Source organism: Bombyx mori, chromosome 16 (assembly GCF_030269925.1).
Source record: "Bombyx mori chromosome 16, ASM3026992v2".
In the NCBI taxonomy this organism is placed as follows: domain Eukaryota; kingdom Metazoa; phylum Arthropoda; class Insecta; order Lepidoptera; family Bombycidae; genus Bombyx; species Bombyx mori.
Window position 1 is genome coordinate 5,612,976 of NC_085122.1, and position 26,760 is coordinate 5,639,735.

The 26,760-nt window shown below is 38.2% G+C and overlaps 1 protein-coding gene across 2 annotated transcripts in view; it reads left to right on the forward strand.

Moving 5' to 3' along the window:
• LOC101740550 (tetratricopeptide repeat protein 28) overlaps nucleotides 1-26,760 on the forward strand; it is a 105,674-nt gene that overhangs the window by 29,245 nt on the left and 49,669 nt on the right. For both annotated transcript variants that reach the window (XM_062672982.1, XM_012692807.4), the window contains exons 3-6: nucleotides 4,787-4,956; nucleotides 5,372-5,475; nucleotides 10,278-10,480; nucleotides 23,355-23,452. In XM_062672982.1, the coding sequence (XP_062528966.1) occupies nucleotides 4,787-4,956; nucleotides 5,372-5,475; nucleotides 10,278-10,480; nucleotides 23,355-23,452 (575 nt within the window). The remainder of the gene's footprint in view (nucleotides 1-4,786; nucleotides 4,957-5,371; nucleotides 5,476-10,277; nucleotides 10,481-23,354; nucleotides 23,453-26,760) is intronic.

Here is a 26,760-nt window from a genome sequence, read left to right on the forward strand (position 1 = left end):
AACCCAAACTTTATATAATGCAAGTTCTAATGCTTTTTATTTAGAGGTCGTCCAAGTCTTACGCATATAAGTGTTTCTGGTTTACTGGTGTTTACTGGTGGTAGGACCTCTTGTGAGTCCGCACGGGTGGGTACCACCGCCCCGCCTATTTCCGTCGTGATGGGTGGACGAGCTCACAGCCCACCCTTCAAACCGAAACGCTTTACTGCTTCGCGGCAAAAATAGGAAGGGTGGTGGTACCTATCCGCGTGGACTAAAGAGGTCCTACCACCAGTAAAGATCGTAAAATATCGTAAAACAGTATTCAGATTCGCTTTCAGTAACATAAAAGTGTGCCTTAAAAGACTACATGCAATACCTTTGAATCAGTGGGGAGATGGGCATTGAACCCGTGCTTCTTATTCGCCTCAAAGCCAGTGCGGAAGTTTACGATAACGACGAAAACCCGTACATCGCAATTACATTCTGATGGATCTCGGTGTGATGCTTGAACACACTTTAATCAAGCACGGCTGTATTAAAAACCTCTTACATGACGTCGAATAAGGGACGCGGGGCGGTCCGCGTCTTAACGTCTTTAAAATAACGCTACGAGATAAATGAAATTTTTCGAAGGAAAATAATTACAGAATTCATTGGTTGGACGTTTATAAGACGCCTCTTGTTGTTCGGACATAAATATAGATTTTAATTAAGGCGGTTGCTAGCTATAAATTTTTATGAATTCGCCATGATACATAATTATGAAAATAGCTTTTAGTGTCATCAATAGTAGGTTTTCTTTATTACTTGCATGAGTCGATGAAATCAATGCCCTACCTGGTATTATTAGGTGGTTACCGGAGCCAGTATACATCAACAATATAAATGCCGGTACCCACATTAGAGATATATTCTAAACCATAGGTTTATAGTAAAAAGGCTGCTCCACCCTTAAAACCGTTTAAAACTGCTTCACGCCAGAAATACGCAGGGTAGGGGTACCTACCTGGGCGGGCTTATAAGGCGCCCTACCACCAATCATTACGCAAAAATATAAATTTTTGGGGCTTAATTGTTATTCCTTCACCGGGGAAATCATTTGTGAACATTTTATGTTCTGTACGTATTTTTTTTTTAGAAAAATTGGTACCAGCCTGCGGGATTCGAACACCGGCATTGTCGCATCGCTCGAACCGAATGCATCGAGCGGCTTATCCTTTAGGCCACGACGACAACTCAATTCAATTTTGATCTTAGAACATTCAATTTTAATTTTAACTCACGCTGTGTTAACGCATACCGAGTATACCATTAAAAGTCATTAAAATAAACGTAGCGCTTACTAATGTCACCAAAAGGACAATTACATTCGAAAATTTCGCACAACTCGATGATAAATCATTGACGTTTAACCACAGCGATTTTAATTTGAGATTCTCAAAAAATCACCTCCTCCAGCACGCAAACTAATAAAAACATATCGCGTATATGGCCACCATCAACGCGGGCGTCCAATAAGGATGACTCGCCATGTATTTTTAATAAATAAACGTTCGACATAAGACGGCCCCAAGTCAAAACTTACTCCTGTGTAAGAAGTATCGAAAACATATTATATAGGACAAGACAAAGTACATCTGTTCCCGAATAACAAATATCTTTAACAAAGATCTCTAACCGAGAATCAGACCCAGATCACGTGCTATCATAGCTAGACCAAACCAAAAGCCAGCATATGGGTAGTATTTTCTTCTTGCGAGTTGTAAACATAACCACTTTAACTGCTACATCTGGCGTTTTTATAAATAGCATTATGTTATATATTAAAACAATTCACAGAACATCGCCCCTCGCGTTCCCGTCAAACAAACCGACGAATAAATTCTTATTCGTCAACATTTCAATATTGGCCTAACTGCCGCCTGTTTTCTATGAAAAGTACCTATCTCTAGACTTTTACGTTTCATTACACACGGAACGAATTAAGAAAAACCAACGAAGCGTTCACACATATTATTATGTACAAGCTCGTTCCTGTCTTGGTGAAACTGGAAAGGTCTTCGGGACAACAGTAATCCTTCCTTCCTAAAATAAAAAAAAAAAACATCCACGCTCGATAATAAACAAATTATTTACAACAATACCAACTTGAACAACATTTTCGTGTTTATAGTAAGTTTTATTTTTCCATACATTGGTAGACGTCTTAAATATTAAGTATCTATGGGTAGCCCATCTTGCATTAAGTATGTCGCCATCACCCTCCATATATTAAGACTGAATCTGGACGTAACGTGCTATGGCTATTATAATGAACATAACGGGGGACATACCTATGCGTATTCTTATTACCCCTTATCACTAATATTTTAAGTGTATACCATATACAAACGTGTATACATATAAGCTTTGAAATATCATAAGTACGCACATAGATACACAAACCGCCGCCTGCTCTCATTGTTGGATGTTTCCGTACGGTGTTTTAAGTTTAAAATCAACATATCGCATTTGCTCTCTGTTGTCTCAACCCATGCTATAGGTAATAAGGCACTCTTTGTACCCACAGCGTTCAAATATTGTCGAAACCCAACTTTAATATACACTACTTGACACCGAAAAGAATTCACAAAACTTAAAATAGTGAAAGCGGTAATGTATTTGATGCCTGTCGATACGATGAGCAGTTGTTTTGTATTATGGTAGAAGAAGATGCGGTTTGTGAGAAAAAAAGCCCTCGCTTCCGATGCGGTCGACTAGATAACGCAGGTGGTGAACGCCTCACGCCACCAGCCGATTCAAATTCAGAATGTTTTGTTTTTAGGGATCTTCAAAAATGTGGTCTAAATGAAGTAAACTTGAGTAGATATGAAACATAAATAGAAAATGTTTAACAAATCACCGAGTTCACAGTACATTTTAATCAACATAATATTTGGCGCGATAACTGGTGGTAGGACCTCTTGTGACTCCGCGCGGATAGGTACCACCACCACCCTGCCTATTTTTGCCGTGAAGCAGTAATGCGTTTCGGTTTGAAGGGTAGGGCAGCCGTTGTAACTATACTTGAGACCTTAGGACTTATGTCTCAAGATGGGTGGCGCATTTACGTTGTAGATGTCTATGGGCTCCAGTAACCACTTAACACCAGGTGGGCTGTGAGCTCGTCCACCCATCTAAGCAATAAAAAAAAAACTAAAATTTCATTTTCTGAAATTTCAAATTCATTTTCTTGAAAGGCGCAATGTAATAAATAAACTGTAATAAAAAAAAGCTTAACGGGAACCCAAATAAAATAAATGTAACATTCAAACTCTTACCTCCACAAGAATGGATTTGGAATTCGGTAGCAGGTTGTCATTTGTCGTTTTTTATTATTATAATGTCCGTATCACCGAGTCTTTTGTGCTTCTGTTAGGAAGACGATCACTCACAAAAAGTTTATAAATAAGATTCACTTTAGCTTTAAGCGAATCTTCGGAAACCACAGTTTTTCAAGGCCACCAACCAATTCTGTATACAGATATCTTAACTATTATGTCAGACGAGATTCCATCTTTTATTGAAGCTCATAGAAACAACATCAACGTGGTATCTTTACCTTAAAAAAATGGTTAAGGAATGGTTCGTAATAATTCATGTTTGATTCTACAATTTTGTATTTTTCTATTACCCTTGTAGGCAGACGAGCATACGGCCCACATGTTGGTGAGTGGTTACCGTCGCCCATAGACTTCAGCAATGGCAGAGGCAGAGCTAAGCCGCTGCCTAATATATACGAGTATATATGATCGGACTTCTAATTCTAAAAATTATTGAAGTGTCACTAAAATTTATAATGACATTTCGTTGTTGAAGGATGAGGTGAGATAGTTTTTACTCGAGGGTAAACAGGTACTTTACCGGTAGACGATGACAAAGGGCTACTGTTGTAAGCTTAAACACTAAAAGCAAATAGAACACGATAAGACGGAGAACAATTCTATTAACCATAATATAGGTATGTTTTGTAGCACGTTTTTATTAGCTTGGTATGTATGTATGTAACGGAATCTTTGAACGACTTTTTACAAGGAATCCAAGACATCAGATTAACTTAAAATTTGCGTATCAAGGACCGATGACAGTACAGTAATTTCATATTATAACTTCGCTCTGATATCCTGATCCTGATCAGTAATTAAACAGTATCAACAGGATAATAAAAGACGGCTAAATTGAAAGTGTACATTCGGTTTGCGATTTAAGTGGTTTTTTTTTGTTTTTTATTTTATTTCATATATTATTTTTGTTAAAAATAGTTAATGCGTTAGTAATTTTAATTTACGATGATTTTTTTTAAAGGATTTTATGACCTGGTAACTAAGACCTTTAAGTCATGTCTTATTGTAATTGTTATTCTTATTTTTATGAAATATGATAATATGGAGTGAAATGAAATGAAGATGATTAATTTGAGACATTAATCAACTGGGATGAAATTAAATGAATTGAGATTATATGGGATGAAATATAATCTCACTAAAATGGTGGTCATTTACTGAGATTTTTTCAGTGGACTTTTTGGAGGATCCCGAGAAATTACGTCCAGCGCTTTGTTTCATTTTCCCACATTTGTGCACTTTCACAGATATTAAACAGTTAATAAACCACCGTTATTACACATTTAAACCTGAAGAAAAACTAAATAGACAAAATAAAACAAATCACACAACTTCTCTCCTCCCGTTCCCGTAAAAAAGTAAATTTACGATGATAAATAACGTTATAGTGTGGACCTTAATCGCGCTACTATTGTTGGCAGGTGGAACCAAGTGGCTCCGCGTCCCTCGGAGCGGCGTCAAGAGCCCTCTTCGTGGAGAAGGTCAGGGCTTCGAACGCGGCCTGTCAGGCTGGTGACTTCGCCACCGCAGTAGCTTTGTACACGGATGCACTGACACTAGATCCCGCTAATCACATACTCTACAGTAATAGGTAAATATGTTTTTATTTTATAAATTATTATTTGTTTGTATAAATTAATAGAGGTCCGGTCTTCAGCAATTTTTTTTACTTCTCAGTGTAGAAATACCAGGGATATGTTCAATTAATAAAAAAAGTTATAATATTAAAGCTTTAAGAGCCTATGAACATTTACCATTTTTTTTTGTGTCACGCTATTTTCACGTTACATGGTTTATATAAAATAAAAATTAACTCCCAAGCGACTACTTAAGACCAGGCACATGACGCCTCAGATCCTAATAATTTCATCGAACTATGAGCGTGTGTTTGTTATTTTACATCGCAGAAAACGATGCTTTGCTAGATTATATTTTATTAGCTAAAGAGTGACACAGCTATCTTTCATAATAGTTTGCTATCACTAACCAGTGTTCCATTGAAACAGATCTGCGGCAAGATTGAAACAGGGCCAGTTTGCGGCTGCCCTCCAAGATGCCACCAGGGCTCGAGAATTATGCCCGAACTGGCCAAAGGCTTACTATAGACAAGGTATTTTTTTCTTTTTTAATAAACAAACCTCATTTCTTTTTCAGTGTTATGTAAGGGTACTGGCGCATTTTATTTATGCCACTCGTAATTGTTGCGTGTGATCCGAAAAAAGTTAATTTCTATGCAGTGGCGTAAGTGAAAACTTTCCCTAGTGGCGCATATGACGCGTAAAGGAAAGGAAATTTCTGGAAAGGACATGCCGATCCGTTATGTAAAATATTACGAAATTGTATTTGAATATAGCAATGATATTTAATTGGACTATTAATTAAGAAGTTTTTCTTCTTTTTAGTCGCATACTTCATTGCGGAAGGGCGTGTCACTGAAAGACCGTGACTCTTTGTACTCATCAGCTTCCATTTCATTCGGTTTTCGGCTTCTCTGAAGGCAGTCGTAACAGAGAGCCCGGTGAGCACGGTTATCTGATCTGACCAACGGCTTGGCGACCGGCCGGGGGATCTTATTCCTTCTACTTTTCCCGCCACAGCCAATTTTTCAAGGTTGTCTGGTGGCCACCGAGCAATGTGACCAAAGTAACCAAGAACCTTTTGGTAGAAAATCGTAGACAGTCTCATTACTACGCAAAGTTGCTCGAAGACAGAATGTTTTGTTGCAATTCACAGTATGCAGTGTATTCTTCGCCAACACAGCATCTTGACCGCTTCTATTTTTTTTCGCTCTGTTGCTCGAATCGAAGGAACTTTTTATCGAGAGGAAATCAAAACTAAAACAATCACATTATTCAAATAATTAAAATTAACTAGTGGTTCCTTGGTAGTCGAAATTCGACTATAGTTAATTAAAATTATAAGTTTGTACACTATTATGATTCTATTGTCGGACTAATAAATTTCTATAATCACAGATTTCGCCAAGACCACATAAACTATAGATAAATAATATTAAAGTTATACAATAATAACCTATTCTCAATTTGACTTTAAGCAATAAGAAAAGTTTGACGGTATCGTCTCGAACAATTCCTCAGAGTACTCCCCATGGAACATACGGTACAAAATACAGAGGGAACCGAAGTCCCTCCGCAGACCCAGCGGTTCCGTGTGTGTGTCAAATATATGGTAGTGTGTGTAATTTTTATTTATTGACTTAATGTATTTTTAATGTATAATTTAAAAGAAATATTAGCATTCTGGATCCTTCTCGATATTCTCTATAAGTGTGGGAAATTTCATACTCCTCAGTCCGCGCATTTTTCGTAAAAAGGGGTACAAAGTTTTTGGTTCACGTATTAATATATAGATTTTACGGCTTAATCTCGAGTTTATTATTAGTATATTAAATAACAATATTTCTGACGTATCGAATTCTTGATAGTTTTCGTGATCATGGTCGTTCGTAAACTGTAACAAAACTGTAAAGTAATCGTAGATTAATTATGTCTGCGACTCGTAAAATACGAAGAAATGTTGTACAATTTTATTTTTTATTTTTTATTATTCCTTCGATGGGTGGACGAGCTCACAGCCTATCTGGTGTTAAGTGGTTACTGGAGCCCATAGACATCCACAACGTAAATGCGCCACCCACCTTGAGATGTAAGTTCTAAGGTCTCGTATAGTTACAACGGCTGCCCCACCCTTCAAACCGAAACGCATTACTGTTTCACGGCAGAAATAGGCAGGGCGGTTGTACCTACCCGCGCGGACTCACAAGAGGTCCTACCACCAGTACATGTTGCAAATGAATGTATTATATCTATAATATACCATTATCTATATTTGTTATTCTTAAATGAAATCATCCAGAGCTTTCAATCACCTACGTACAATAACACTAACTACTAACGTTACTAATTTTAATGAAAGTAAAGCTATTTCACTACAAAAGCTTTATAATTAAAAAACTAGAAATTACATAAGTTTCTTCACAAATAGCAGCATATCGTCTAAAAATAAACATAATCGATCGTAATGTAACTAGATATTATTTAAAGATATGCCCTAACATTTACTATTGATAATTTATGTAATATTCATTAATTTTAAAACACCCATGGACAAGTATCTTCCCATTTACTACCTATGTTAATACTTTTATTACTTATATTAATTAAAACTTATACTAGAATATGAAAAAATTAAACATTAAACCCCGACAACGGAAAGCTTCGCGAGTGTACGGAGAAACAATTTGAAATGCACAAATTGTGTACAAACAAGACTTGTTTTGTGTAAATATTTTATAATAACTATTATATTATGACACAATGTTTTAATATTTTTTTCAAGATATTAGATAAATGAGGCTATTATTCCATTACTTTCGTAAATATTTTTAAAGATATTAAGAAGATACAGTTTGTTTAAATAAAATAATCGCTGAGTTTTCTTTTAAATATAATAATATAATATTTTAGAACACAAATTACTTATTTATCAGTTGCCAGAGGTTAATTAATGTGAACCAATAAAAAAGAAAGTTGACGATGAACATTCCAGAAACACAAAATCAATATCACTAAAACTTTACACAGTAATTAAGGAAATGACAAGTAATACACGATTTGTTTTTTTTTCAATAACTAAACTGGGCAGACACGAGGCCTATAATGGCCAATATGGTGTACAGATTGTAATGGACATCATAGACATCACAACGCGAATCCTACTATCCATTTTGACACAAGATGGTCTCTCTTGCACTGGGACAACTGTCCGGGAGCATTCGGGCTTGCAATATACCAGCATTACAATCAACTTAATCTGTAAAATACAATTTTAATTGTAATTTCTGTTCAATGGTAGGCAATTCCAAAACAGAAACGGCTTTCCCTCGCCACGTTATAAAGTTACGTAAGTACATCACCTCAAGAAGCCACCAGAATGGAATTTAAAGTGTCTAAGATTTTTTAACTTAAAATAATAAGTAAGCAAGTATACGCAAGTAATAATTACAGTCCATTTGTTTTATGGGCACATTCGTTCTTGCTCTGACGGCGTATAATAAAAAATATCTACTTTAAAAGTGTAAATGGACTTAGTGTAAAGCGTAATCTAAGAAATGGGACGAGTAATGTTAATTCTTCGCTGTAATTATAGTGAAATATGGCGTATAATTTTTCGTTAATCAAAGCTATACTGACGGTAGTCGTTCGACAGATATGTGTCGGAAACGGTACTGTAAATCTGTAGTGTAGTAGTGTAGTTAATATGCAAAAAACATGTGTACGAAAGCTTGTGGGGGAAAGGTTATCTATATATTAATACGTGAAGCAAAAACTTTGTATCCCTCTTTACGAAAATAGCGCGGACGGAGGAGTATGAAATTTTCCACACTTATAGAGAATATAGAGAAGAAATGCACAATGCTAATATTTTTTTAAAATAATGCATAAAAGATACATTAAATCAATAAAGAAAACATTACACACACTACATACCATGTATTTGACGCACACACGCATGCAACCATTTATAGTCAAACTTTTGTTTTTGGCGTCTGTTGTCAAATTGAGAATAGATTAAATATTGTTTGCCTTTGTTAATATTTTTATAGCGTAGTCTTGGCGAAATTTGTGATAGTAGAAGTATACAATACAATCATAATAGTGTACAAACTTACAATTCCAATTAATTATAGTCGAATTTCGACTACTGCGGGACCTCTAGTAGAATACTAAAAGTCGAAAATACCCTCATATTTCGATTTAGGTTATCAGCTATGCGCGTCTAAATACTAAGTCTGGCAAAGCAAATATTAAAGCAGCCACGCTAGCGAAAATGATATGAAATGACTAGTAAAAAGGAAATCATACTGTTTATACGACTCAATCACAGTTAGTGGTTAGTAATTGTAACTTTATGTCAGTGGTTTAGTATTGTCATTAGTTCTCGCGATTCATAATTAAAATTATTATTTAACACTAGCTGACCCGGCAAACTTCGTAGTGCCTCAATCTATAAATAAAAGACCTAAACTTTTGTATAAAATAAACTTAAAACAAACAAAAGGAATCCGTCCGACGGGGGGACACATCAAAGGAAAAACAAAATTGTTACTTTTATTTAATTCCGAACATTTTCATATTTATCTACCTTTTAAACCTTCTCTGGACTTCCACAAATAATGCAAGGCCAAATTAAGCCATATCTGTCCAGCCGTTCTCGAGTTATAGCGAGACTAACGAACAGCAATTCATTTTTATATATATATATAATAGATAATAGATAATTAAAAATACGTTTAAAAATTTATCTCGGCTTTTTATTGACATATTATTTAATATATTTCGAATGCTTTATAGTTTTCATGATCAACCATAACTGAAAGACGATTGACGACGACAATTGTAAACGAAATCTTAATTAAATGTAACAGATAAAAGTATTTAAACGATAAATAATATAAATTGTAGAAACAATGGTGTGAATATTTTTTTATTGCTTAGGTGGGTGAACGAGCTCACAGCCCACCTGGTGTTAAGTGGTTACTGGAGCCAATAGACATCTACAACGTAAATGCGCCACCCACCTTGAAATATAAGTTCTAAGATCTCAGTATAGCTACGACGGCGGACCTTTCAGACCGAAACGCATTACTGCTTCACGGCAGAACTAGGCAGGGCGGTGTTACCTACCCGCGCGGGCTCACAAGAGGTCCTACCACCATAATAATTCAATTATTGTGTCACTATTACAATGAATCAGTTTTTATTCAAATATTATTATTGAGGGTGTGACCTTTCTATGTAATTTTTTTTTATATCTTTTATACAATCTTAAAGTTGTTTGATTTAGCATTGGTTTTTTCTTATATTTTACCATTGTATTTGTTTTCATCAGGTGTGGCACTACAATGCCTCGGGAGACATGGCGAAGCCCTCGCAGCCTTCAGTTCTGGTCTGGGAGTGGAGCCCTCGTCTCGACAACTCCTGGCCGCGCTTGTGGAGGCATCACTGAAATCTCCTCTGCGAGCAACGCTAGAGCCGACTTTCAGGCAGTTGGAGGCTATGAAACTAGACCAGTCGCCTTTTGTGTTGATTTCGGTGAGCTTATTAAATTCTGAACTGTTCCGTTTTTTTTTTTTATTGCTTAGATGGATGGACGAGCTCACAGCCCACCTGATGTTAAGTGGTTACTGGAGCCCATAGACATCTACAACGTAAATGCGCCACCCACCTCGAGATATATATTCTAAGGTCTCAGTATAGTTACGACGGCTACCCCACCCTTCGAACCGAAACGCATTACTGCTTCACGGCGGAAATAGGTGGGGTGGTGGTACCTACCCGTGCGGACTCCCAAGAGGTCCTACCACCAGTGAAAATTTGATTTAGATGGATTACATGAATCGGATAGCGGAGTTTTAGTGACATGTTAGCTAACTATCCATTGTATCCACCTTTACTCAAAAATTCACTCTCCGCCACAGCCCACTGAGTTTCTCGCCGGTTCTTCTCAATGGGTCGCGTTTCCGATCCAGTAGTAGATTCTGCGTAATACTGCTATTGCTAAAGCTAGTGTTAGCAAATTTACCAGGCTGATCCCCGTGAACTAGCCTATTCGCTCAGTGAATCTAGCATAACCCCTCAAGGTTACTAGAATAGGTAGGCAAATAAAAGAAAACACAAAAATCTGCGCAAGTGACCCATTTAGAAATAGACTAGAAATTTGTTTAGGCCTGTTTCTTTTATTTCATATCATTGCTTTGCGGTGAAACAGCTTGGACAACGGTATCAGCCCATAAACACTCACAAAGCTTCCAATCAACCGTACATTAAGTACAAATAATCTATCTTTCGAAGATTTAATTTTGTAACCACGTCTTCTATTAAAGGTGCACGTACCTACTACAGTAAAAGCCTTATCTCAATCTCACACACGTGAACGAAGTTAACAGCTAATTCATGCAGTGTCTCGCCATTATCTTGAATAATAATACTGTGCTTTACCGTAAAAGAAACGACAACCTAATGGACAAATTTTAACTTACTTAGTAACTTGTAATCTACACACAAATTCAAACACTTAAATACTCTTCCTCTTGATAAAAAAAGGTTATATTTTTTCCTTTAATTAAACTACATTACATAAAATTAACATAAGCTATTGAATTTTAGGGGTTTTAAAAAAAAATATATATAATAAATAAATGTTTACTAACAATCACGCCACGTTAACTGGTCCCGTGATAAGTTCGTAAAGAACTTGTGTTACAGGTACCAGATAACGGAAATAAATGTAAGATTTTTATTATACTCATACATATATTTAATATACATCCATAACCCTGGAAAAGACATTTATATTTATCATACAAATATCTTTCCTTGGCGGGAATCGAACCCGCGACCCCCTTATGTAGTGACCATGTCACTTACCACTACACCAGACGGCCGTTATATACTGAAAATACACGAAATATGTTTTCAAACGTATTATATTTCACTTGAATTTTGATCACATGTTTTTGCAAACGGCAAAGGAGAATTTAATGAACAATACCTACTTCACTAAACGAGTCGAAATAGTCTGTAAAATGTTTTATTCGTCGTCGATCGAATTTTAACAACCCGGTCCTTACAAATGTCATTCGATATCCTTTGGGTGGAGCCTAAAATAATATACGCAGACTACAAGACGTTTGTAGCTTTTAATAAAGTTAATGTGAAGAGTCACAGTGACGAGTTCTACAGTTTATTTATAAGAAAGATTAAAAAAATTTTTGTTGTTGCTTTTATTGGTGAACAAGTTCACAGCCCACCGGGCGTCAAGTAGTTACTGAAGCCCATAGACATCTACAACGTAAATGCCGCGACCCATCTTGAGATATAAGTTCTATGGTCTCAGTATAGTTACAACGGCTGCTCCGCCCTTCAAACCTGAACGCATTACTGCTTCACACCAGAACTAGGTAGTGTGGTGGTACCTACCCATGCGGACTCACAAGAGGTCCTACCACCAGTAATAAAAATTACATTACATAGGCAATACGGTACCTATTTATAATACGCTAAAACCCAAAAAAAGCTACCACCATAGTCTGTTATCACTAAATACGGGAATTACATTTTTTTTTATTAGAGTTGGAATCGCATCATCCTATACATAAAATGAAAATAAAAACCACCAGTTTAAATCGTAAAAGTAGTTTTAATTGCGTATACAACTTGCGAAAACCCAACAAATATAATATATGTTTGATAAGTGATTTTATAAATTTTATTTATTATTTAGATGCTCTAATGCAGTCTTTCTCAAAGTGGGCGATAACGCCCCCTGGGGGGCGTTTGAAACCTAGAGGGTGGCGTTAAGGGGCCCAGGAAAAAATGGGGGGCGTTGATGTGGGTTAGGGGGGCGCTGTAAAATTTGTAATTTCATTTAGTTTATAGTATTTTAAATTTTACTAAAATTAAAACTCACCTACTACACAATAACGAATAATTAGTTTATATTTCTACCCTGTATGATGTTATAAAAACTTAAAATAATTAACATAGATTACGTAGGATAGCCCACACACCGTACGCAATCAAGTTGTAACAAGTTTCTGCGGAACATGATCGATGACAGTTAAAAAATTAGAGCAATTTTACCTTAATTACATTGTATCAGAAAATATTTGAAACATTAGAAAAAAGACTACCATGCAGAGTTTTAAAATATTACACATATGTAAACTAACATAAATTGAAGTTTTCTTTACTTTCTTTCTTGTTTTTAACATAAGGGCATTTTAAAGCATTTTCCTAGCATTTTATAGGCAGTTACTGATGTTAGAATCATAATTTTTATATAAAATGGAAATGCGTATATAATTATTGTTCAAAAACTTGTCTTAGATTATTATTTTTTACAATTTACCCATTACCGTCCAATGTCAAATAGTATAGTATAGTAAGCCTAAACAGCTCACTTATTGTAAACATTGTTTACTATTTTATTTCTGTATAATAATAGGTTGGGGAAAAAGTTTCTTCGCATTTTTTAAGAAAATTCACAACATTTTTTAATATAGTTTATTCACATTTAACTAAAGTATGTCGGTACCATTTTGTTCAATAACTTTTTGCCATCTTGTAGGTAGGGACATGATCCCATTGCTATAGAAATTTTGGGGCTTCTGTTCAAAATACCGCGACAATTGGTTTTGGCAGTCCTCTCGTGATGTTAACCTGACACTGCCTAAAGAATTCTGAAGAGACCGAAACAGGTAGAAATCTGAAGGTGCAAGGTCAGAACTATACGGTGGATGCATTAACACCTCCCAGCCAAGCTCTCTTAATTTTTGCTGAGTGGCTAAAGATGTGTGAGGTCTAGCGTTATCGTGATGAAAAACCACACCCCTTCTGTTGATTAATTCCGGCCGCTTTCTCTCAACTTCTTGCTTTAATCTCATCAGTTGTTCGTAGTAGAGTTCAGAACCGATGGTCCTGCCTGGTGGTAACAGCTCATAATGTATAATGCCCTTCCAATCCCACCACACACACACAGCATCACCTTGTTGCGAGTTAACCCGGGTTTCGCCAGATTCTGTGAAGCCTGACCGGCCTTTGACCACAACCTTTCTCGTACGTTCTTGTCGTACGTGATCCACTTTTCATCACCAGTTATCAGCTTCTTCAAAAATGGTTCGGTTTCATTACGTCGTAATATAGAATCACAAATGAGTACACGGTTCATTAGGTTTCTTTCAGTGAGCTTTTTTGTGTACCCAGTTTTTTTCAAATGCGCCATAACTATTTTGTGGTCAATTCCCAGTTCTTCAGTTACATTGTAACTACTGATATCTCGATCTTGCCCCACTTTTTAAAAAATGGCATCGATTTTATCCGTAATAAGGCGACCAGAGCAACGTGCATTTTTGACATCAAAATTTCCGGATTGAAAACGCTTAAACCAAATTTGTGCTACTCTCACAGACACAGCACTAGGTCCATAAACATCGCAAATTTTTTTCACGGCTTGCGTTGCCTTTTTACCTTTTTTGTAGTAAAATTTTAAAATGTATCGAATATCTTCATTAGATTCACTCATCTTGACAGTACGAAAAATAAATAAAAATCACACATCTTCCTAATTTTAATTTGGAATTATCTTCTTTCGAATTTAAACTTTTAATGATACCAAAACCAGCCAGATACAAATAGTATAGCCAAGGGATTTTATTACAAGTTCATACATTTCATAAGCTATTGCATAGCTTTTATCGCGGGCCTTGAGCGCGGCGACCGAATCATGAAATTCCGTAACGAAAAAAACCTAACACCCCTCACTCCGCGTACCATGTAGCTCGCGTTCAACACATTCACACGTTGCGCTTGTGTAGTGTTTGTGAATAAGCGCGTGGCGTGATGTCACACTGCATGAGAATCATGAAAAGTCTGCCCATCTCTTTCTCGCACGGTTTAGCTTATGAGTGTGAAGGGAACAGTTAAGGTTTTGCCTTTATTAAGGTTTAATATAGCGTGGTCTTGTTTTATTATTGTTTTAATATTAAATTATAATTGTCTAATTATAATACCATAAGTTGATAAAAAATGCTATGCAATAGCTTGACCGCCGCAGTTCCCGAGTGCCACACGTTTTTTTTTTATCAGGTGGAAATCGCCGGACTTCCGCCCTTCACTGGGGATGGAGGGCGGGGCATGTCGGAATCGAACCGACTAAAACCTCCTGTCACTCAACAACCAGCATCCAAACCTCGCATGAGACAGAGCTCATGAAAAGGCAAAGGGGGGAAGTTAAGTGTTTAGTGCGGAGCACATCTCTCCCATCACCCTCCCCCTCGGGATGCCGGACTGGCGGTCGTCAGCGCCACGACCACCAGCCCTCTCGGTCGGCAGGCTGTCCGAAGCCCGCCTAGATGGCGCCGGTTAGAATGGTCTATCCTACGGAATACCCCGCTGGATCAGAACCAGGGTGGGTTGGGGATAGCCGGCCTTCCATCACCCGGATGCTCATACTTAAACGTATGCAGAGCAGCTTGCACGTCGTCTTCTTAGGCCCCCTTCACCGGTCCCCAGGCCGACATGTGAGGGAGACCCGAAACACTTAGAGGGCCAGGGCTTGGGCGAGATCCGCCTCCCTGGACCCCGCTCGACGGGGGCGGGCCTGTGCATCTCTCACGCGCCCCGCCGTCTCCTTTTGCGAGATGGTGCACTCGCAGAAGTCAAGCATCGCCTTCCACGACTCGTCGTCACCGAGCATCAATGCCAGAACACTCGGCAACGATAAGTCGTTTCCTATTTTTGCGACGAGGACACGCCGCCACCCCTCCCATGCGGGGCAGGCGACAAGCGTATGCTCTGCCGTGTCCAAGTCGCAACCACAATGGTGGCACTCTGCCGTCGGCTCGCCTCCGATCCGGTATAGGAACTCACCAAAACAACCATGCCCAGTGAGTACCTGCGTGAGCCGGAAAATGAGGCGTCCTCTGTCACGATTCACCCAATTCACAAGAACCAGGCGAATCGCCTTGACGGTCCTACGACCAGCCGAAGGATCGGCCAGCCGCCTGGACCATGACTCCAGCACGGACCGCCGAGATTGGGCCCTCCGCGCTCTGACCGCACTGGGGCTGGGACGTGCCACGCCCCGGACACGAAGGTTAGCCCGCCACTGATAGTCAACGGCGAGCGCCTCCGCCTCCAGGACCCAAGGCGGCGTCCCAGCCAGTACACACGCTGCCTCGAAAGAGATGGTGCGATAAACACGGATGATCCTGACCGCGATGGTGCGTTGCGGCCGTTGCAGCAACTTCGCTACCCTCACGGCCAGTGACTGGCCCCACGCGGGCGCCTCGTATAAGGTCATTGACCGCACCACCCCCGTATAGAGACGGCGCGTCACCTGGTCAGGCCCCCCGATGTTGGGAAGAAGCCGGCTTAACGCGCCGGCCACCCCCAACAAACGAGGGACCAGGTTCTGAAAGTGGACACGGAAGGCCCAACGACTGTCCAGAATGAGGCCGAGGTACTTCAACTGCACCCCGACCCGATACGGACGCCTTCAACCACGATATGGGCATCGACAGGTGGCACTCTCCGGGGCCTGTGGAACCACATGGCCTCGGATTTACTGAGTGTCACGTCGAGGCCCAATCTCCTGATTTTGCCGACGACTTGCGCCACCCCAACGGTGGCAAGACGAGCAAACTCAGCAAAACCCCCCCCCGGGACACGACCAGCGTGTCGTCTGCGTAACAGATTACGCTTAGGCCCGGGAGGAGGGCACCTCTCAGTACCCAGTCATACCCGATATTCCACAAAAGGGGGCCGAGCACCGACCCCTGTGGAACATCGCGCACGACCGGAAGCCTGTGCACGATCCCACCGTGTCCAGTACACGTGACCGATCTGTCCTCCAACTAGGAAACCACCAGTCGGCGAAGGTAGGGGGCCACTCCGTGTCTTACCAGGGGCATTTTTTTAAATAAAATAACACTTATTGTGACATAACTATAATAGTTAGACAAATGCTGTCGCGGCACTTTTTGTAAATAATAATGTTTTCTACAAAGTTGTAGTACATTATTTTATTCTATCATCAATAGTTGTCGTAGGTACGCGACGTAAAGAATATTTTAGGAATTTTTTTTTACACCTTGGGTTAAATTATTGGAGTTTTAGTAAGGATACCTAATTTTTTTCAAAAAAGATTATAGCCTATGTCGCTCGGGAATAGTGAAGCTTCCAAACAGTGAAAGAATTTTTTAAATCGGTTTAGTAGTTTCGGAGCCTATTGAATACAAACAAACAAATCTTTCCTCTTAATAATATTAGTATAGATATTAATTATTACAAATAATAAAAACGCTGACTTAGGCGGCGGTTTTTATTTGAACCAATTCTAAATTATTAACTCAAATTCTATGAAAAATTACCCATATTTATCTATAATACGAAATGATATTAATTTATTTTTCGTAGTTTCCTTCCTTCTTGCGTCGATAATCCTCAGTGCTGAGGGTCGTGGCCTCCTCTAATAACTTTCTCCTGCATCATCTTGTGCCATTCCTGCCTGTTCTCGGCTGTGTGGATAGCAACGTGGACTGAGATATTGAGAGTGGAGCGTATTTGGTCCGACCAGCGCATTGGATTTCTGTTTCTGTGCCTTCTCCCGCATACCTTACCTGTTACCAGCAGCTTTTCCAGATTTTCACCTCTCTTTCTGGCGATATGTCCAAAGATCTCGAAACTTCTCCGCGCGTATGTAGTGCTGAGGCGCATTGGAATCTTGAGCTCGGTAAGAATGGATTCGTTGGTTCTGTGTTCTGTCCAACGAATCCCGAGCATTTTCCTCCAGCACCACATCTTAAACGCGTCGATGCGTTGGCGATCGGCTTTCTTGAGGGTCCAAGTCTCTGTGCCGTAAAGAAAAATGGAAAAGATGAGGGAGGTGACGAGCTGCTTTTTGGTAGTCCTCGAGATGTTTTTGTCCGCCCAAACACGGTCCATTTGGGACATAGCTCTCTTTGCCATACTGATTCGCCTTCTGAGGTCCTTTTTGGAGGATCCATTACATAGCTATGACGGAGCCCAGATAAATGAAATCCTCTACGACTTCCAGGTTTAGCTTATTCGTAGTTTAATAAGTTATTATTGTTAATAGTATTATTTACTAGTCGAAATATAAATTTTTAATTATCTTATGATGAGAATCTTATACTAATGAGAAAGACATTCAACAAAAATAGTATCGTTCTAATAAATTAGCATAGTAATAGTAGAGTGAACTAGCAATTTATTTTGGTGATTCTGAATTTAAACAAACATATTGATGAGAAGAATTCATTTTTACTTTGCAAATTTGTAAATACACGCCCTATAGCAATGTACGGACATATAATAATATAAAGAAACAATAACAGCATCTACAAATACATAATTATGTACTAGGTGGTACTACATTTACTAAAATTAATACAACATTTATTAATTAAATTAATGAAATTGTGGTTTTAAAGTTTTAGGGGTGTATAAAAAATGGGGGGCGCTGAAAAATAATTCATTTTCAAAGGGGGCGGTAAAAGAAATAAGTTTGATAATCACTGCTCTAATGGAAGAGATTACTTCTCTTTCTTTTTGGGTCTGGAGGAAATCGCCTCACTTCCGCCTACGCGCTAGGGGTCGATAGGTGGGGCATATCCGAGTTAAACAGACTAAAACGCCTTTTGCTCAATAACCTGTGGCCACGCTTCGGATGGGACGTAACTCGACAGAAGCAGGCTGCCCACCACTGAGTTTCTCGCCAGATCTTCTTAGTGGGTGGCGATTCCGATCGGGTGATTCTCTACTTTTACTAGGACTAGTGTTAGCAAATTCTCTCAGGTTGAACCCGTAAGCTCACCCACCCATCCAGGCGTAGCTGAAATAGCCTTTTAGGCTACCGGCGAATAGGTAGGAAAAAAGTTTAGGTTAGGGGCAAAGTTACGACGCATTTCGCGCTGAATGCATGACGCTCCTTCCCAAATATGTATATTTATATGAATACTGTTATTACTGTTAGTTGATATATTTTTGTATACCTACGTAAATAAATAAGTACGTAATTATGTTCAAATAAAATATTACTTGACACATATGACACATATGAGAAACGTACAGTGCAAAATTTTATTCAACAAAATTTTAAAAACACCCATTACAATCAATCGTTACAGTCTCCATCTTTACTAATAAAATAATTATGTTCACGATTGAGAACAAGAAATTTTGTAGTCCGAACGCCAGATATTAAGGATCGCCGGAAACACATAAGATATATTGAAGTTCAATTTACATTTCAACAAAAACAGAGGGTACAACGTTAAAACAATAATTTACATAAAACTCCGATTGTTGAATAGTGCTCGGGCAACCGTATATAGAGTGAAATATTTATTCTTTTGTCGCTGTGTAGTCCCCCTTGTACGGATGTAGGCTGTATTTTTAGGTTACCTTGAAAAAAGTTATGAATAAGTCTTTTTTTTCGATAACGCTTCTAATGAATCCGTAAGAGACTATTTTGTATAGTGATGACTCGGTGGTGCAGAAGTTAGCGCCCCTGACTGGTGTGCCGAGGGTCGTGGGTTCGATTCCCACATCGGGCCAGCATTATGTGATGAACAAATTCGTTTGCTCTTTGTCTGCACGTTTATTATATATAAGGATTTTTATCAGTCTCTAGTATCCATAACACAGGAAATTCTAAATTGGGGCCAGATAACCGTGCTTAATTTTTTCTCAGTTATTATTGTTTATTATATTTGAAAATAATTTGTCAGTAAATTTAATAAAATCTTAATATGAAATAAAATTAAAACTACTTTTACGGTTAGGTCTCGAAAAATGTGCATATTTTCGTAATTATGGTAGGGCATACTGTTAGACTATTCGTATCAGTGCGGTCGTAATACAGATGTGCCTATTTCTGTTGAGAAGCATTTGAAAGGAAAACTAACCCTTATCACAGCTCAATAGAGACTTCAATCGCCGCGGAGAATTCAGCCGCAACTTGGGCTGTATAGGCTCCCGTGCATACCTACATAAAATCCTAATGATGTTTTGCAGCAAAAGGAAGATCTATAATTAAAAAAAAACCATCTCAAAGCTGTTACATATTTCAACCCGAAAAAGCATCGATAATCCGATTGATACAACCGATTACGCTCGTTGGCTACATCGAACACCCCATATATAGCTGCTGTGTTCAATCTGCATACATTCCACAGCGGAACGGGCTGGCGACATCTGAACATTTTTCGGCGCATTTAACTGGCCAGACAATGGTAGTTGGCGATCAAAGGCCCATAAATACGGAGCGACCCCCTTTGAATTTACATACAATCTGCACGACAGTTGATAGGCAGGAAGGACGTGCGCGGACGAAATGTCGCGAAACGATTCCTGTGGCGCTGCTCCCGAATCCGAATATCGAATCCGAATTCTTTGTACATTTATTCCGATGTAATGCGAATACTGGTTACACAATCGAACGTCAAATAAAACAAAATAATCGATATAATCTGTAGAGATTCAGAATTGCGACCATTGTTTTTTTTTTGGGTCGAATTTTAAATTTATTCTAGCAACTGTAAACAGCAAAGGAATTTACTTGAAACATCTTTACTGGTGGTAGGACCTCTTGTGAGTCCGGACGGGTAGGTACCACCATTCCGCTTATTTCCGCCGTAAAGCAGTAATGCGTTTCGGTTCGAAGGGTGGGGTAGCTGTTGTAACTATGCTGAGATCTTAGAACTTATATCTCGAGGTGGGTGTCGCATTTACGTTATTATTGGCTCCATTAACCACTTAACACCAGGTGGGCTGTGAGTTCGTCCATCCAAATAAGCAATAAAAAAATAAAAAATAAAAAAATCTTAAACGTCAAAGAACCGTCACCGTGTTTTCGTTTTTAGAAACTGATCTTTAACCAATAACATTCCTGTTTTTTATGAAGTCCTCAATGTAGCGATGCAATTAGAAAGTTACGTATTCAATGAAAGCGAATTATCAGATGATCCTTAGTCAACGATTTCCGTTATAGCCCCTAATGAGATCGAGACAATGTCTTTGTATAGATGCATATCGGATTAGTGACCTGCGAAGATGCCTTCCAATTAAGCAATTGTGAATCCAATTAAAACGACCTCCCATTGAACTTGGAAAAAACTTTGTTTTTATTAGTAAAAAATGAGTAACTCGGTTTAACGATTTTTGTTCCTACCTATCCGCTGGTAACCTAAGGGGTTATTCCAGCTTCTCGCGGACCGGGCTTGAACGATGTTTTTTTTTATTGCTTAGATGGGTGGACGAGCTCACAGTCCACCTGGTGTTAAGTGGTTACTGGAGCCCATAGACATCTACAACGTAAATGCGCCAACCCACCTTGAGATATAAGTTCTAAGGTCTCAAGTATAGTTACAATTGCTTTTGCCCCCTGCCCCACCCTTCAAGCCGAAACGCATTACTGCTTCGCGGCAGAAACAGGCAGGGTGGTGGCACCTACCCGCGCGGACTCACAAGTGGTCCTAGCACCAGTAATTACGCAAATTATAATTTTGCGGGTCATGCTACTACAACATAAATGCTAACTCTATACTATGAGACATAAGGTAGTAATCTGAACTGCATTAGGTTGACTATAAACAAAACTCGGCGGTTATACGATGCACCAGTATCACATTTTATGGATATAACTTATTAACATAATGGACAAATTTTAGTATATAATAATGACATCAATTGCAACAAGGTGCCTGCCTCGTATGCTCGTGAGCTGTATTTTCACGTTTCAATCTCTAGACTTATTTAACTACAGACAAATTGAAATAGTCGAAACACGAGCTCATAGTAGTTAATGCAGTTTGTAATGTAAGAACAGCAAAGACAAAACCACAAGTAATTTCAAAAAGGGGCGGCGAAGTCACAAACTGCAGTGACTATTTTTATCCACCGTGGGTGTCCCTCGATTTCTTTAACCTTATAACTTTACATAAAGATAAAATCAAATCAGCAAATTTTAAAGCAAATGTTGACGTCTACAGAGGCAACTACAGACTTAATGGCTCCATAAAATTCGTTTCGGTTTTTGTGACCATTCATTAAATGTTCAAAATCACCAATTCCGTGCATTAGTTTATGATTATAAGAGTCGTATTTACGAGAAACGGCATCAATGCGATTAAAGGATAATAGCATACTTTAATTGGACTCCGTTATTACTTGGAGATTGGTTTTTGAAATCCTAAAAGTACTCGTAATTATTTTCAGACAGAAATATAACTGCCGAAACTCAGTAACGCTCATACAGATTTTTTTATTGCCTTGCTGTACAGAACAACATAAAGCCTATCTGATGATGATTGGGCGCTCATTGAACTCAACAATTTTAGAGACACGGGCAAAGATGGACATAAAATAGCTTTCGGAAAACACCGTGGAGGGTAAATTCATTTCAAAGCCTATGATACCACATTGCAAAATAAGCCGCATAAGATGAAACTATAAAGTTCATTCATACGATCCACGGTGTGTTTGAAAACATATTTTTGTCATCCGACTCCGGAATGCGCAAGTCCGTATTTCCCGAGCGCTATGATATGTCCTTATTCAAATAAGGTTTTTGGAGAGTACTCCGTGGTAGAGAGTGGCTTGGCTATCCCTGCTGTTGCAGATGTCCATGAGCAACGGTAGTTACCATTAGATGGGTCGTATGCACATCTGCTTTCAAAAAAATTTAAAAAAAATCTTCGCAAATGCACTATTGATCACTGGTGGTTTTTGGTATGTAGTATGAATGAACTCTGCTCCGATAAAAACAATTAATTACTTAAAGATATTGTAAACTTAATTAATGTAGGATTGATAAGAACGGAACGTATGAAAAGAGTATAGAACGGAGCGTTAAGATGTGAGTGAGAGAAATAGGAAAGAAAGAGAGAAGAGAATGACAGAGAAAAGGAAGATGGCGAAGACGATTAAAAAATGAGCAAGGCGTAATAAAAGTGTTAAATAATTTTTAATTATTATTATAACAGAAGAGTTTGGAACGGTGGAAGTTTTATTTTATGCGCTGCGATCCCTATTCTACATTAATATGTGGGAGAAGTTTTTATTTTATTTTACATTTTGTTGTCCAATAGTGTCTGTCTGCAAGGCCGCGTCAAATAGTTCATTATATCTAATTAATTGAAACAACTTTTACGGTTGAACATTTTATATTTTATTGTCATTTTATTATATTATTATTTCCGACGCTTTGAATACATTACAGTTCTCGTTGTCATGAACGACTGAGGCGTAATGTAATGGCAATAAAAAACACGACATTAAACCTTAAAGGTGATTAAAGGCGCGAAAAAGACTATTTCCTATAATAAAATAGTTATATTTAGATTTAGAAGTTCAGTAATATGTAAGTTATGAATATTTGCAGGTTGTCGGTCAAGAGCTTCTGGCAGCCGGTCACTATCAGTCTGCCGTGACTGTATTAGAAGCGGCACTACGTATAGGATCATGCTCCCTAAAACTAAGGTATGTTTAAAATAATAATATGCTTGGTATTTAATAAGCAGCCGTTGTAACTAATATATACAGAGATTTTAGAACTTATATCTCAAGATGGGTGGCGCATTTACGCTGTAGATGTCTATGGGCTCCAGTAACCACTTAAAACCAGGTGGGCTGTGAACTCCTCCACCGATCTAAGCAATAAAAAAAACCTTTTTACTTCAGTCTTCTTCTTCTTGCTCTTATATATCACATTATGCGAAGTCGGCGCAGCATGTCCTCATGTCATGCTGGGATAGGGATCATAGGGATTTGGCATGAGTTTTATGACCGGCCTACTTGATCTCAATCTTCCTTTGGTTATAAATTTATATATCCATAAGTGCCGTAGGGAAGGACTTTTCTGTTTCTTCTTTTAATGTTTCTTTTACTTTTACCATTTATTGGTTCTGTGACTTGTATTTTAGTGCTTTTAGTGGACGAGTTCACGCTCCACCCGGTATTGTCACGTCGGGGGCACGACTATGTTGAGTCTGTGCTTATATATAGAGCGTGTGTATTATGTAGAGTGATAATGATTAAAGACACGACAGTTTGCAACCTGTTTATTGTGCGGCGACTCGACACAGACTAAACTAAGCCTGCTATAAGTGGTTAGTGGAGCCAATAAACACCTACAAAGTAAAAGCCGCCACCCACCTTACGACATGAGTTCTAAGGTTTCCGTTTTACACAGTATAATGGCTGCCCCACCATTAAAACTGAAGCACATTACAGAAATAAGCAAGGGACTCATTATCATTTACACCGAAATACTGATTTTCAAATACAAAAAAGTCTAAATTCTAAATTAACTGGTGGTAGGACCTCATGTGAGTCCGCACGGGTAGGTACCACCACCGCGCCTATTTCTGCCATGAAGCAGTAATGCGTTTCGGCTTAAAGGGTGGGGCAGCCGTTGTAACTATACTGAGACCTTACAACTTATATCTCAAAGTGGGTGGCGCTTTTACATTGTAAATGTCTATCGGCTCCAGTAACCCCTTAACACCAGGTGGGCTGTGAGCTCGTCAACCCATCTAAGCAATAAAAAAAAATTAACTTCATTATACATATAACACATTTTCACGTTATAAGTGACTCATTAAGTTATTTTAATTAGTTTCACGAAGAAAATCGTACTGACAAGAATAAGAAACCACTTATTATTGTTTATTAAAATGAGAAGTAAAAGAAATATTGTACATTCAGCGAGTATCAACCGATCGATCTCTATACTTTAATAACAATTTCGCGCCATTAACACGCCTCGTACCCTTTCAGAGTTAATAAGAAGAAGACAAATGTCTTCGGATACGGCTTATTCGGTTGATTGTAACATTATTTTTAATCACATGCGGTATGTAACCGTTGACAGTCTTATAATTTATATTTACTAAAAAGGAACCGTAGCCTCTTCTTAAAGGCATTTATTTATATCGATTTGATTTATATTATTGCGCGGACCGTAGAAATGAAGACGCGGTAAATTTTATCTGAACAGTTTTAATAACTCGAAAGTGTCGAGTGGTTTATGAATGCAAATGCTGATATCGGTAGGCAGCGGTTTGACTCTGTCCCTGGCACTGTTGGAGTCCATGGGCAACGGTAACCACTCACCAACAGGTGGGCCGTATGCTCGTAGGCAATAAAAAAAACTGTACTACAAAAAAATTGCCGTTAAAGAACATTAACAAAAAACAAAATGATGATAAATAATTTATTAAAAATATTTTCCAATTTTCATATAATATATATGTATTTTTTTATTTCTTAAATGGGTGGACGAGCTCACAGCCCACCTGGTGTTAAGTGGTTACTGGAGCCCATAGACATCTACAACGTAAATGCGCCACCCACCTTGAGATATAAGTTCTAAGATCTCAGTATAGTTACAAAGGCTGCCCCACCCTTCAAACCGAAACGCATTACTGCTTCACGGCAGAAATAGGCAGGGTGGTGGTACCTACCCATGCGGACTCACAAGAGGTCCTACCACCATTAAGAAGTGTCGAGTGAATTATGAATGCAAATGCTGATATCGGTAGGCAGCGGTTTGACTCTGCCCCTGGCATTACTGGAGTCCACGGGCGACGGTAACCACTCACCAACAGGTGGGCCCTATGCTTGTATACGAACAAGGGCAACAAAAAAACTACAGTACAAAAAAATTGCCGTTAAAGAACATTAACAAAAAACAAAAAAATAAATAATAATTTGTTAAAAATATTTTCCAATTTTCATATTAACACTCATCGATTTATTTACAGTATCTATTTATAATATAACGTAAATTGCTACCATAAAGGTTACTTGTCTGGTATCGGCCGCTGCATTCCAAATTGTTGTTTGTGACTTCACTAACTTGGTAAAAGGAATTCAGCTTGCATTTTTCACACTTCGGCTAGTTTCTTGTGTTTTCGTGCTTCATTAAACCTTTTTATTGAATGTACAAATAAATGCCATCCATAAAAAGTTGAAGTTCATGTGAGAGATAATGCTGCTAAATATAGATATGCCAATATAGCGCACAGTTTTAAAGAAACTAGTGGTCGCCCGGTAGTCGAAATTCGACTATAATTAATTGAAATTATAAGTTTGTACATTAAGATTCTATTTTCAAAGACTATTATACTTCTATAACCACAAATTTCGCCAAGACTACACTATAGAAAAATATTAATAAAGACATACAATATTTAATCTCTTCTCAATTTGACAACAGACGTCAAGAACAAAAGTTTGACAATAAATGGTATGCGTGTGTGCGTCAAATACATAATGTTTTCTTTATTAATTTAATATATCTTTTATGCATTATCTTTAAAAAATATATTAGCATTGTGCACTTCTTCTCTATATTCTCTATAAGTGTGGAAAATTTCATACTCCTCCGTCCGCGCAATTTTCGTAAAAAGGGATACAAAGTTTTTGCTTCACGTATTAATATATATAGATACTAGCTGACCCGGCAAACGTTGTGTTGCCTTAAATAAGATTTCTAGGGAAATTCTACTGTAGAAAAAAAAATCTCATTTAACCACATAATACCTGATTATAAACAAAAAATAATATCAAAAAAAATAAAATAAAAAATAAATGTTTGGGGTGGACAACCATTTTCACTTAGGGGTATGAAAAATAGATAGTAGCCGATTCTCACACCTACTGAACATACTATTGGTACACAATTAAAACCAAAAAAACATGGCTGAAAAATGTATAGTATTGTATAGCTCTCAAATATATTAAGTGTATAATCTACGATGTATAGTGAGTAAGTAAGACAGAAG